Below are 14782 nucleotides of genomic sequence, written 5' to 3'. Positions count from 1 at the left end.
CGACCAAGCCGAATGTTTTGGTTGCTTAGTGGATTTGACTTGTCTGCCGCTTTTCCACAAGGAGCTGCGCTCAGAACAGCTCGCAGCAAATTTTGGGAACGGCACAACGGAGCACCCTGGGAATACAAAATGCAGATCATGTCAGTAAATTCGAAATAACGAAAACCAGCCATTTAGCAAACACAGAATGAATTCAGTAATACAAAGAAATTTTAATAAAGGCTTAAATACTGTACTACAGAGCAAAAACGAATGGAGCTTTCACTCAATAAAGCAGGTTAATGACTACTAAGAATGCAAAAGGTTAGACATAGTTTTTGGGAGTAAGTCATATTGGGCTCAGTAAGACTTCAGAGTACGCACTGCAATGTCGGGTGTAAGATCCAATGAAATCAGTGGCGCTGATTTCTGAGTACAGTAAATTGGTTGTAAAGTGATAGGACGAACTTCCAAAGACAAAATAAAACTAAGGAGTGGATTTTAATGGATCCTTGTGGTTGTTTTATTTATTTTTTTTTTTTTAGGTTGCCTGCTTGTGAACTGGCCCCTGTAGCTGCTCCCTGTAGCAGCACTTTTATTTCTGCAGAGATTAGCAGGTTTTCATTTTACCTGCATCCTATGAAAATTTTTACTCCTGATTTCTGCATATCAAACCTCAGCTAAAAGCAGCGAGGTTTTTAGCTTTTCCTGTACAGTTGGCTTTGTTCCGCTTTGTCATGCAAACTCAGCAAAATCTGCTCTCAGAAATCGTAACTTCCATTTGTTCCTGCAGATTGCATTAAAACAACAAAGAAATCAGACCTTTATGTAACTATTCTGCCCTGGAATATGCTTCCTAGTGAGGTTGTGAAATAAGAACGTTTCCTTTTGCACCATACATTGAAAGCACTATGGTACCACTTTAAGAGTCTCTGCTCCCCAGAATTCTGGGAACTGTAGTTTGTTTAGAATTAGAGCCTCACAGAGCTACACTTGCAGAGTAGTGCAACAATCCCTGCCTTAGCTTGTTGATGTTTGGGGAGTTTCAAGGGGCTAATCTCCATTTTGGGATAGGTGTTTCACCCCTTGATTAAAGGAACCTAGTGATGGTCTGTCCTCTGAGAATCTCTTGAAGTCTGGCCTACCAGAAGTTGTATGTGCAAAAGACCTTTGTGCAGTTTTACATTGGATTTCTCTGTGTTTAATGTCCCTGCTACGTCCAAATAAATGTGTTCAATCACTGTGAAGCACCCCTAGAGCTGGGGAGCACATTTTTTATCACAGAGTCCCATCAGCTTTGCAGCACAATACCTTTCTGTCACTCAGGCTACTGTCTGCAGAACAGAGCAGGGCCCAAAAATAAAAGATGTGTCCGTCCCCGGCTTAGAGCAGTCAGCTTCTAAGTCAGCAACAGAGATCTGTCAGCCTGAAGTTAGCATTTGAACCCTGCAGTCATATGTCATGGTGTCATTTTTCAGGAAAAGCAGGAGTCAAATGAGTATTAGGGTTTGGGTTTCAGGGTTTAAATATGCCAGTGCAATGAAGCAATTGAATTAATGCGTGTTATGCATAGTCATTGCATGGCTCCTTCTAATGGTACTTTTTAATAGCTAAACAACAATACGCACAAATGAAACATGAGAGCAAGCTGATTGGCTGATAAAACTGTTTCCCAAATATCAGGCATGCCGTAGTTGTGGCACCTTTCAGTTTTTTAGTCAGATCAGTGCATGAATCAGGAAGCCCCTGGTTTGAAAATTCAGCCTCTGGCATGAATTTCCTTAGCAAGCCCCTCTTTTGCAGCTTCAGTATGGCTATTGGGAGGCTTGGGCAGAGGAAGGGGAGTGCGGTGGGGGTGGGGTCACCCCAGGTGTCACTACCGAGGGGGGTGACAAAATGCCAGGCGGCACTCATCATCATCATAAACTTTATTGCACTAGCCAAAGGCCATGGCATTATTCACAAAGGGAACAAAAAGAAAAGCAAAAATAACCATAAAGACATCAGGTACTGCAGATGCAATAAACCACGATCACGTCTCCTAAGAATTATTTGTTGCATATGATAGAATAGCAAGGGGTTCTCAGGTAGAATGTGCCAGGTTAAATGTCCGAATCACCTTTGCAATTGATTATTTTATCTTGTTCTTTTCTCCTGATCTTCTTAGCTGCCAATGCATATTGTTGTTGTTGTTGTTTAGTCATGTCCAGCTCTTCGTGACCCCATGGACCAGAGCACGCCCGGCACCCCGTCCTCCACCGCCTCCTGCAGTTTGGTCAAACTCATGCTGGTAACCTCGAGAACACCGTCCAACCATCTCGTCCTCTGTCGTCCCCTTCTCCTTGTGCCCTCCATCTTTCCCAACATCAGGGTCTTTTCCAGGGAGTCTTCTCTTCTCATGAGGTGACCAAAGTATTGGAGCCTCAGCTTCACGATCTGTCCTTCCAGTGAGCACTCAGGGCTGATTTCTAAGTTACAATCACCACGGGGCCTGCAGCACGCCCGACCCATGTGTCTCTCCTGGGAGTGACGCGGTGGCTTGGGAGCGCAATGGCTCCCTGCTGCCCCAAAATTCGCCCACTGCCTCCCCCAGCTATAGGGTGGCTGAGTGGGAGGAGACAGCCAGACTCCTTGGAGGCCCCCACAGAGCATCCTGCCCTGGCTGGCCCCGCCCCTGAGCGCAGGGCATGGGCGCAACCCCAGTCGCCCGATCAGTTTGCTCCGCCGCTGATTGGAGGTGGGCACTATGGATACTGTAACTCTGAAACACGGGGAAAATGAATATTGACTTACCTAAGCTGGGGATAGCTCACTTGGTTAGAGCGTGGTGCTGGTAACACCAAGGTTGCTGGTTTTGATGCTCATAAGGGATAGCTGCATATTCCTGCATTGCACGGGGTTGGACTGGATGATCTTCAGGGTCCCTTCCAGTCGTATGAGTCTGTGATTACAACCAGCTAATGTAGGATAAGAACCTTGAGCCTGTTACACAGTGGACCTGGTTATCAATTTAAAATCTTCCTTATAGTTGACTGCATAGTTAGTTATCCACTCAGACATCTGATTCTGTGCTGCTGAGCAGTCTGACCAGCTTTTGTGGACTGATATTGTTTTTAAATTTGATCCCATATTCTAACATTTTTGAACTTCTTCCTAGTATTTTTTATTATCCATGGAAATACCCACTCTACCCATCTATGTTCTTAATGTTTGCTGGCAGTGGAGATTAAGTGATGCAATACATTGGAAGAAAAATAGGAATTAAAGAGATGGAGAATGAATATATAATGTTATAAAAAGAATTGGGATATATATGATGACCTGCTTTTTTTACTTTAAAAAATCAAATTAATCAATTTTTCTAGTTTTCTTTTTCTACATATAGCTGCAAATTAAATTAGATGTAGATATCATACTTGCCTTCAAAAAATTAAGTGCATACTGTACTGAACACGCATACTCCCATCCTTGCCATTCCAGAATGTACAGTATGTTTGACGTGGATTTTCCACTACCATTTTGAGTTTTATTGTAACACTGGCCAGCAAAAACAAACTAAACATCGTACATTTTGCAGGGAACAGTAGCTGGAGTTTGGAACTTCTTATGCTGAACAGGGATAATTTGCCAGAGTTAATGTGATGGAAGGAACTAAGTTAAACCTGTTAGAAGTTAATCATTACAGACACTAGTCTTAATTTTCTTAAACCTTAATCAAAACCACTAGAACACTAACTTGGTCATAGCAGTATTGGAAACAATCCAAGGAAAACATGGTGTTAAAGGAATGAATAGTCATGAGAACTTTCCCAAATTCATCTCCTCGGATGGAGCACACATTTTATTTTTATTCCTACTTTTCTTTACCTGCCATGTTGCAAGGATGAATTGCAGTGTATGTTCAATTCATTTTATTTGAACTACCACCACCCAATTCGGTTGCTTAGGCAAAGAAATCATTAGTTACACAAGGTCACCCATGGAGAATCATGGCTCTAAAGGGATTCCAAGTAGAGTAGGAGGAGCAAATTGATTTTGTGTTGTTTTTTTAATAAGAAGCTACCTAATCTGCACTTTTTGAACCGAAACACAGCTATCCTTTGAAATTCTTATTGATCCCAGTTTTGTGACGCAGCCTTCCAACCAAAGAATATGCACAAAAGTCAATAGAATGGGGGAAATAACAAATTAAATTCATTATATATGCTACCCTACAAGCTGCACTTTCTGAAAACAATGGAAGATGTTTTTGTGCCCAGTTGTATGAATGTGTCTCTGCCATGTTGCATATATTTTGTATTGCATTGTCCAGGACTGCCTTTCATTTGGTTAGTGCTGGGTTACGGGAGATTCACATTCCCAACTCTATTTAGCTGTGATCTTAATTGGGTGATCATGGGTCAGACGCCATCTCTCAGCACAAAGTTTGTTGTGAAGATAAAGGAAAGGGGAGAAAACTATGTGTACAGCCTTATGCTCCTTCAACGACAGCCAGGATATAAATATAACTACAGTGGTACCTTGGTTTATGAACTTAATTCGTTCCGGAAGTCCGTTCTTAAACCAAAGCGTTCTTAAACCAAGGCATGCTTTCCCATAGCAGCAGGGGACTCAATTTACAAATGGGACACACCCAACAGGAAGCGAAACATGTTCTTCTTCCAAGGCAAAGTTCGCAAACCAAAACACCTACTTCCAAGTTTGTAGCGTTCTCAATCCAAGTTGCTCATAAACTAAGCTGTTCTTAAACCAAGGTACCACTGCACTCTGCTTCTTGCAGTGCTAGTCACAGGTGATCTGTGACAACAGCCATATCCAATCATCCCTGGTTTCTTTACTATTAACGGGAAATCGCTACATGAAGAGCACATAACAAGATGATGAGATTGAAGCTAAGACAGTAGCACTGTTATAACCAGAATCCTCTTAGCAGCTGACAACCAACATGCCAATTCATGTCTGATAAAACCTTCAAGAACAGGATTTTCTGGACTGTAATACAATATTCAGAGGATTATTTCTACTCTGTTCATGTAACACACTGTACGTGTTACACTCTATATATAAGCTGCATGGTGATGTTGTCCTTAAGGATTCTCAGGAAAAGGCAGGAAAGTGCTTCAGGCGGAAAAATGCCTTGATCCAGTCCTGCCCTGCTCAATACAGCAACCTCTGCAACAAACTCTAGATTTGCTGAACACATTGCAGTACTATAACTGCAGTCACAAAACCTTTCGCCAGTTCGAAAGCCTTCAACAGATATGTTCCCAGCCTTGTTCTCCTGACATCAATCAAGAGCTTGACTGGCAAAGGAGCTGCTATATGTGAATGATTAAGCTGGTTGGATTGAGGTACATCTAGAGGGCTTGTCATAAAGACTAGGGCTAAACACAGACCTCAACTAGACACAGCCAGGAGAGTTCGGAGCTGACTTGTAGGTGCCCCTGGAGAAAGCAGGTGATCAAGACTCTCTTCAGTCTGTTTCATTATCAGTTTACTACACTTTTTAGTGATAGCTGATCCATGGCCATCTGATGTACCTTTGGGGACTATTAATTTGGTATGTATTTATTAATGGTTGGTTAACATGCAGGCCTGTCATTTCTTTCACTGGACTGTATTTGAATGTATTGGTTTTCATTTAATATTACAGTGGTACCTTGGGTTAAGAACTTAATTCACTCTGGAGGTCCGTTCTTGACCTGAAGCTGTTCTTAACCTGAGGTACCACTTTAGCTAATGGGGCCTCCTGCTGCCGCTGCCACACGATTTCTGTTCTCATCCTGAAGCAAAATTCTTAACCCGAGGTACTATTTCTGGGTTAGTGGAGTCTGTAACCTGAAGCGTCTGTAACCCGAGGTACCACTGTATTGTTAGCTGTTATAATTGAAACAGTTCATTATCCTGGAAGAACTGTACTGTCTGCTGCTGTGCTCGGAGCACTCTATTGCGATGTTTGGAGCACCCATCATCTCACGTTTGTAGGATATTGACTGTGGAAAGGCATTCTGCCTCCATTCCTGTAATCTTTGACAGTGACTTACTACTCCTACCATTCCTGTTCATGGAATATTAATTTGATTCTTATTCATTTGTGACTCCATGCACATATTCTATGTCTTCTGTTTATGAATTTTGAAACAGCATAGTATAGTAGTAGTAGTAGTAGTAATAATAATAATTTATTTATACCCCGCCCATCTGGCTGGGTTCCAACCGAATATTAAAATCAATACAGCGTCAGACATTAAAAACTTCCCTAAACAGGGCCGCCTGTTATAAAAAATATTGTCAGTATATTATCAGTATGTTGATGACACACGGCTCTATTTTCCCATTCCATCTGACCTGGGTGTGCTTTTCCGCCTGCGAAGGTGTTGGACCTGGAAGCTATGGTGGACTGTATGGGGGCCAGTAAAGTGAAGTTGAATCCCAATTCGATAGAGTTTTTGTAGTGGGCGACTCTTATGCCTGAGTATTAGGTCTGAGTATTCATTTACCAAGTGGTAACTTATCAGAGTACACAAACATCAGTGGGAGAAACTGCAGACACATGTGTGCCAGGGAGAAATTTATCCACCCATTCATACCCAAGGACATAGTGACATTCTCCTTTGCCACAAGTGGGCATGCAGTAATGTATATGTGAATGAATGTAAACAAGCCTGGTTACTGGGCATTTTTACATTTGATTTGTTCCAGTAGCCACTGAATTCCATCTACCAGTCCATCCAAGGTGGAAGTTTCAGTGTCCTGAACCTGTGAAATGCAGGAATAAGCAAATGTTAGTATCTTTCACAAAATAAAAGTGCTTGAGGCTTCGGCTTGATTGGCAAAGAGATGAAGGCCTGTTTTCTGCAGGCATTGCCTCTATGAGTGAATTTCCTGTGGGTGAACGGGTTCACACTGCTGATTCAGCAAGTGTTGGATGTTATGTACTGAGGTTCTCACCCTGGGCCAGCAGGGGGATTCTGTAGATAGTTTTCACTCAGGTCCACATATGCAAATAAGGGATCGAAAGTGACATTCAGTGATTGGATAGTTACAGAAAATGGTTACTGTTGTGTTCTAGTGGAGCTCTATATAAGCAGGCTGGCTGAACCCTTCAGTTCAGTTCTGTTCTGGCCTGTGAATAAACAAGAGCTGTTTGAAGAATCGCTGTGTCGTCTGATATGTTCACCCACAACTTAACATTGGAAGCCCACTTTCTCTTGGCAATAGTAGTGAACCTTACGGCTCCCAATTGCATGCTGGTAGCTGCATCTCTACCTGTTCCTGATGGAGTCAGGTGAGGGCAGGTGAGCCCGGTGTAGGGGAAATGGCCTTGTGGGCCAAATCTGGCCTGTAGGCTGCTATAGACATAATCTCAATGAATTTGACCAACCCTTAAAAAAAGGAAAAGGCATCAAAGGTATAGGCCAGTTCTGTAACCTACAGTGAAATTCTATGCACGTATACTCAGAAGGCAGTCCCATTGGTTTAACAGGCATTACTCCCATATAACTGAGAATAAGATGGCAGCCTCAATTACACGATGTGGAATGGTGCTTCTAGAGCCTGTTGTCAATCAGTTTCATGATACCAGATACTTAAACAAATTAAAGGGGGGGGGGATGCTACCATCCACGGCCACGAGCCAAGCAGGTTCAGCTGCAGTTGATGCGCCATGTAAACACAAGGAATTCTTTCGATCCCAGCACAGGAAACGCAGGACAGGACAAGCAGAGGCCTATCTGTAGGGCCAAGGACTGGGTCAAGCATTGCTGCCAGCCAGTCAAATTCAAGTTGACGGTTGTGTCCTGCAAAAAGAGAGTGAGGGAGATAAAGGATTTGCCACCCTCTGCCAGCTGTACGCTAAAAGCTATGTTAGCATCATTCAGAAGCCCTTACATTTATTTTATTTTTAAAAGGTTTTTGTTGGTATAAAGCACATGCACACAGCAAACAATAGAAAATACAACCAATCCCCCATTCTTAGATCCTACTGGGTTGTGTAGCCACATAATTATTCCTTTTTGACCCATATGGCGCAAAAGTCCTTACTTTCATGAGTGTCAGCATATGCAAGATAGATGAACCCATCCATTAGTCTGCACACGTTTTTTAAATGTTTGTTCAGACTGTAATGCATTTTCCCATCAACACCGGACTCCGCAGAGAACACCTTGTTGATGGGACTGGTGTTCTCTTCCTTTGCTCTGAGACTTTCCTCACTGGAAAGAGAGGAGAGAAACCAGTTGGGGTTTTTTCCAGATACTGTGCAGTAAGGAAGTGAGAAACTATGCAGAACTGAAAGGTGTTGAGGACTAGTGCCTTAAGAAAGAACAGTGTGGTCTTTTGTACACATCTAGGCCAGGCAGTTCAAGCAAATGAACTATTCACAGGTCTACTCTGGCTCCTAGTAATCTAAGTCCCCCGATTCCTGAGTGAACTGAGGCCATGTCCCAGATTGTGGCCAAAGGTTTCCTTGGAAGAAACGTGCACAGAATGAGCACTTCTTGAAACGGGCTGGCTCTCCTCTTCAGACAATCCTATTACTATCAGAAAATTCCCATATGCATCGGCGTGATGATGGAGATCTAGAATTTTCTTATTTTGGGACAATCTTATCACTGTTGGAATACTGTTACTTGAAGGGGTGGGGAAGCAAGCAAGCAAAAAACAACACCTCAGATAACACTTACATGGTTTCTGTACACAGTGTAATATTGAATTTCTGGCCATTCAAATGATATGTGATTCCTAATTCTATCCCTTTTGAGACAAAGAAAGAAGAAAAGAAAGGTGAAGAATTTGAGGCCTGTTTAAAACTGACAAGTTCTTTAAAAGTTAATGTTTAAAACTGACAAGTTCTTAAAAAGGTAAAGGACCCCTGACAGTTAAGTCCAGTTGCGAACGACTCTGGAGTTGCGGCGCTCATCTCGCTTTACTGGCCAAGGGTGCTGACGTTTTGTCTGCAGACAGTTTTTCCAGGTCATGTGGCCAGCATGACTAAGCCACTTCTGGCGAAACCAGAGCAGTGCAGAGAAACACTGTTTACCTTCCGGCCGGAGCGGTACCTATTTATCTACTTGCACTTTGACATGCTTTCGAACTGCTAGGTTGGCAGGAGCTGGGACTGAGCAACAGGAGCTCACCCCGTCACGGAGATTGGAACCACTGACCTTCCGATCGGCAAGCCCTAGGCTCAGTGGTTTAGACCACAGCGCCACCTGCGTCCCACATCCTTCTAAGTTCTTAGAAGATTATAAATGGCAGCTAACAGATTGAGGTTGAATCCTGACAAGAAAGAAATACTGTTTTGGGGGGACAGGGGGCGGGCAGGTGGGAGGGACTCCCTGGTCCTGAATGGGGCTACTGTGCCCCTGAAGGAGCAGGTGCACAGCCTGGGACGCACAGCTGTCCATGGAGGTGCAGGTCAATTCTGTGTCCAGGGCAGCTGTCTGGCAGCTCCATTTGGTACGCAGGCTGAGACCCTACCTGCCCGCAGACTGTCTCGCCAGAGTGGTGCATGTTCTAGTTATCTCCCGCTTGGACTACTGCAATGCGCTCTACGTGGGGTTACCTTTGAAGGTGACTCGGAAACTGCAACTAATCCAGAATGCTGCTGCTAGACTGGGAGTGGCCACCGAGACCATATAACACCAGTCCTGAAAGATCTACATTGGCTCCCAGTACATTTCCAAGCACAATTCAAAGTGTTGGTGCTGACCTTTAAAGCCCTAAACGACGTCAGCCCAGTATACCTGAAGGAACGTCTCCACCCCCATTGTTCAGCCCAGACACTGAGGTCCAGTGCCGGGGCCTTCTGGCAGTTCCCTCACTGTGAGAAGTGAGATTGCAGGGCCTTCTTGGTAGTGGCGCCCGCCCTGTGGAATGCCCTGCCACCAGATGTCAAGGAAATAAACAACTATCTGACTTTTAGAAGACATCTGAAGGGAAGTTTTTAATGTTTGAAATTTTATTCTATTTTTAATGTTTTGTTGAAAGCCGCCCAGAGTGGCTGGGGAAGCCTAGCCAGATGGGCAGGGTAGAAATAATAAATTATTATTATTATTATTATTATTATTATTATTATTACTATTATTATTGGAATACACAGAGCCTCTGCTATGCCACTGACCCATTGTCCCTCCTAAACAATATGGTACTACTAGATAAGTACTATATATTTTTGAAAAGCTGTTTCTTCTCTTTTTGTCTAATGGTAGGGCTGGCCCCACTCTGCCTCCAGTTAAACTAAGTTCTGTAGCTGGGTTAGAAAGCATCCCACTCAGAATAAGGAGGATTCAAATGTTCACCATTGCCCTTTCTGTTTGCTTGCTTAAGATAAAGAAATCATGTTACCATTCAATTGTCCAGAAGGAAAACCAGCCAGCGGCCAAATCTCCGGACACACCGCCATTCTGTACAGCAAAGAGTCATTCAGCTCTTCCAACACAGGCCCAAACATTGCAAAGCGAGGCTCTGTCTGTGTGATCAGCGACTGTAACATGGAAGTGACAGATCCGGAAGTGGGTTGGCTGGGTTTTGGACATCTTTTACGCCAGGAGCAACACTTTTTGTACCTGTGTGTATATAGAATGTGTGTGTGTGTATACACAGAGAGAGAAAACACACACACACACCATAATAATGAAAACTGATTACCTTAAAAGGAGCAAGACAAGTTTTTCAGCATGAGCTGAAAGGTCCCACAAATAACAAAAAACATGCTCAGCGCTGTTAAGCCCAAAGGAAGCTGCTCAGAGCTTTCCAAGGAAGAGTGAGGTGCACATTTGTTAGCTTTGAAAGTACTCAAACTTACTGTGACACTTACTGTTAACAACTTCATGGTGAGTACCAGCACCTATTTTTTCTCGGGGAAAAAGCACTACCTAAAACCAACACTTTGAATATATGCTAATAGCAAACTCAGTTCTCTGACCATGGATCCTTATGCCATCAAAACATTGCCATCTATGGTCAAGAGGGAAGCAACAAAGAACCCTTAAGCAAAAGCTGTGTTGTAAACAATGGAGGTACAGTGGTACCTCGGGTTAAGAACTTAATTCATTCTGGAGGTCTGTTCTTAACCTGAAACTGTTCTTAACCTGAGGCACCACTTTAGCTAATGGGGCCTCCCACTGCCGCCACGCGATTTCTGTTCTCATCCTGAAGCAAAGTTCTTAACCCGAGGTACTATTTCTGGGTTAGCGGAGTCTGTAACCTGATGCATCTGTAACCTGAGGTACCACTGTAATATGATTCTATGATGGCATACACTAACTGTCGAAGGCAATCTGCTAACACACAAAGGTAAATCTGGGGTGGCATAAAATTTAATGATATATTAGTGGCGAGTGTATTATTGATATCCCATGTTGTATAATGTTTACAGAAAGAGGAGTAATTGTAGAATCAGGTTTTAGTATTACTGACTGTTTATAGCTGTTCATCAATTTATGCTATTTTAAATCTGTTATGTTTTGGGTTAAAAAGATTAGGAGACATACAGAACAAAACTTAATATGCCTATAAAGATGTACGTTACCTATATGGAATTTTAGAGGATACTTACGCAGCCATGTAGGCACTTGAGGCACTATTATGACACTCAAAAAAGGATTTATTAAATATGTTTGCATCAGGGACTGACTCCCAGTCAATAGAACGACAGGAAGGAAGATCGCGGATGAGAAAATAACGCCATAGTAAGGGATCCTGGACTGTTATACTCCAGTAGCGATTGGTGCTTCCCAAATTACTCAGATCTTTGGGTGTGAGGAAGGACATAATGTATAACTTCACATCAATCTGGGAAAAAAAGTTTAAATATTTAGGAATCATTTAGGAAGCATAAAAACATAACAACATCCCCTATCATATATACCGGTATATGTCATAAAGACACCAGAGTTTCAACTGTGCCTCATTGCCAAAAGGAAACACGGACCCTGGGTAAGTGCCTGGAAGCCCTGGAATGGGGGTGACGCACAGCAATATATTAAAATAAAATAAAATAAAGAGTGCAACTGCCTGGCGTCAAAGGGGCGGGGCCGTGAAGGGACCAATGGGAAGCCGAGCGAACGGGAAGTTCCATCGGAAAACTTTCTGCAACACTGCTGGAAGCGGCGGCCGTTCGCCTTGCTGGGATGAGCCAGGCGGGCTCGGGGGCGACGGCGCGCTTACCGGCAGGGTCTCCAAGGCGCTGGGCATCGTCGTCGTCTGCTTCTTCTCCTCCTCCTCCTCTTCCCCAGCGCAATCGTCGCTCTCCGGGAGCCTCCCCGGCTGCTGCTCACACAGGACGCGCAGGCTGCTTCGCAGGAGCGTCTCCAAGCTGTGCCAGTCCCCGCCGGCCTGCGCCATCGCTCCGGGGCGCACCGGCAACCTTCCCCGTCTCTTTCTTAGTTGCTTCTTACTTAGCTGCGATTCAGCATTCCCGGCACTGCAGTAGCTGGAATCCTGCGCCCCTTAGCGTCTGAGCCCGGATCCCACCAGGAGGTGGGTCTCAGGAGGAGGAAAGCGGCGTCCGCGCAAAGGCGAAGCTGCTTGCGCGCAAGTAAGAAGGGGAAGTCTGGCGAAGAAGAAGCTGCGCGCCCCACCGGGATTCCGCCTCCGGTTTGTTCCGGAGGCGTGGGAGGCATTCGGGACGCGTCCCCCGCAGTCGCACTGGCAACTGCGCGCTGCTGCTCCGGATTCTAGTCCCGGGTTAGAGCGCGAACATCGCAAAAGCCAAACCCCCGCGATTGATTAAGCATTCGCGGCCGCATGGAAGTTCCAGAAGTCGTGATGCAATAAAAATATGGTCCCCACATCCCGCTCCAAAATACAGTACACATAAAACCTTCTAGAAATTTTAATTATATTTCTAATTTTTAATGATTATTGTCATATCAACTATATTCCTTTGCTTTTCTGTTAGGATTCATATAGGATCATATAGCTGATAAGATCCAGCTAGACATAGGCGTCCTTTTACTTGTTCCTCTGTGGTTTCTTGGGGGACACGGGTGGCGCTGTGGGTTAAACCACAGAGCCTAGGACTTGCCAATCAGAAGGTTGGCTGTTCGAATTCCCGCGATGGGGTGAGCTCCCGTTGCTCGGTGCCAGCTCCTGCTAACCTAGCAGTTCGAAAGTGCAAGTAGATAGGTACCGCTCCGGCAGGAAGGTAAACAGCATTTCCATGCGCTGCTCTGGTTCGCCATAAGCAGCTTAGTCATGCTGGCCACATGACCTGGAAGCTGTACGCCAGCTCCCTCGGCCAATAAAGCGAGATGAGCGCCGCAACCCCAGAGTTGGCCACGACTGGACCTAACGGTCAGGGGTCCCTTTACCTTTACTATGGTTTCTTAATCAGTTGAGAATGCTTCCTTCCTACTTAACAACCATCTCATAAGGTATGTGCCTCTTAAGGTTTACTTTGATGCAAGTCCCCTGTATGTTCAAATGGCCTTGCTCTCTAGTAATACGTTTAAAACTTCAGCCTCAATAAAAAACACCTTAAACACTATTAGTCAATAAATTGTGGCATCAGTTTGTTTGTCAGATTTGTGTTTACTGGCTGAAATTCATTCTCATTCATTGAATTTGCAAGAGCAGATATACCAGAATGTCCCATTCTGCAATGTGAATGCTACTAGCACTGGTTGTAAAATGGGGTCAGGGGGTCAGCTCAAATTAATAGCATGTCTACCTCTAATCCCAAAAGCAAAGCAACAGCGTGGCTTTTGAAAGGGGGTTATAAAGTGAAACTTCTTTTGGACCCAAGTGAAGGCCAGCCTAGGACTACAACTCCCATCAGCCTCAGACAGCACATCCCTGTGCATAGCATCTGGAGGAACCTAAATTGGGGAAGGCTAAGCAGACAACACTGGGCAGATTGTAGTAGGCTAAGTAGACAAATAGCCTGAGCATCTTATAAGGCAACTTCCTGTGTGCTTTTTAGAAGAAATGGATTACACTGTGGACTAACATCATGCATGTAGTAAATCTGGAATAAAAAGTATGGCTTTGTAGGCACATTGTGGGACGTGGAATCCTTTAAAAAATGTAATATAATCTTTTGGTACAGCAAATGTCAACATTTTAATCAACTCTGATTGAAACCGGTTACATTTATTCACGTTTGTTGCATCTCTGTGTTGAGCTTTTTCTGATTAGCAGATGCTATTCAACCTGCTGCAAGATCTGCTACTTAAAACTCACTTCTGAAACAGTTCATTATATCAAAATTGCACGTGTGCCACAAGATAGCATTCATCTAAGTTTCTTATGATAACTTTGAGTATCCATTCAGGTATACAGAACACCTTATTTGGCAGTTACTTTCAAGCCACCTCACATAGTCTGCATTTCATGTGCTACATTCATGCATAAGTAATCCAGTGCAGAATGAAAAAGCAACAAAGGTCGCCTCTAGATGAGCTGTTTATTGAGCATTCATCCAAATTTGTTGGCCCAAGGTTATGCAAAGGTTACACTGTTTTACTGTGCATTTGTTCCCATTTGTTTGTGTGGAAGTCATATGACAGCAGAGTATTTTTCTGCTTCAGAAACGTGTGAAGAAGCACAATGGCTTAGAGCAGGGACCGATCCACTGTCCTTCAGAGCCTGTGGGGGGCCGGACTATATTTTTGGGAGGAAAATGAATGAATTCTTTTGCCCCACAAATAACCCAGAGATGCATTTTAAATAAAAGGACATATTCTACTCATGTAAAAACATGCTGACCGTCCGCAGGCTGGATCCGATCCCCAGGCCTTAGTTTGCCTACCCATTTTTTAATTTAGAGGATCTCAGAATGCCAGATTCTAAGCTCATT

The 14782-nt window shown here is 43.9% G+C and overlaps 1 protein-coding gene across 1 annotated transcript; it reads right to left on the bottom strand.

The window, feature by feature from the left end:
• Positions 1-3483: 3483 nt before the first annotated feature.
• Positions 3484-12880, bottom strand: LOC310659489 (F-box only protein 4-like). Its single transcript, XM_083403127.1, has 7 exons — positions 12151-12880; positions 11540-11775; positions 10327-10547; positions 8664-8733; positions 8023-8192; positions 7600-7778; positions 3484-6738 (listed from the first exon to the last, which is right to left on the bottom strand). The coding sequence occupies exons 1-7, from the start codon at positions 12325-12327 to the stop codon at positions 6649-6651; spliced, it is 1143 nt and encodes a 380-aa protein (XP_083259253.1). The 5' UTR covers positions 12328-12880; the 3' UTR covers positions 3484-6648.
• Between the last annotated feature and the right edge of the window lie 1902 nt (positions 12881-14782).

Source organism: Podarcis tiliguerta (assembly GCF_965153285.1).
Source record: "Podarcis tiliguerta genome assembly, chromosome: 11".
In the NCBI taxonomy this organism is placed as follows: Eukaryota; Metazoa; Chordata; class Lepidosauria; order Squamata; family Lacertidae; genus Podarcis; species Podarcis tiliguerta.
This window is presented reverse-complemented; position numbering and strand designations above follow the sequence as displayed.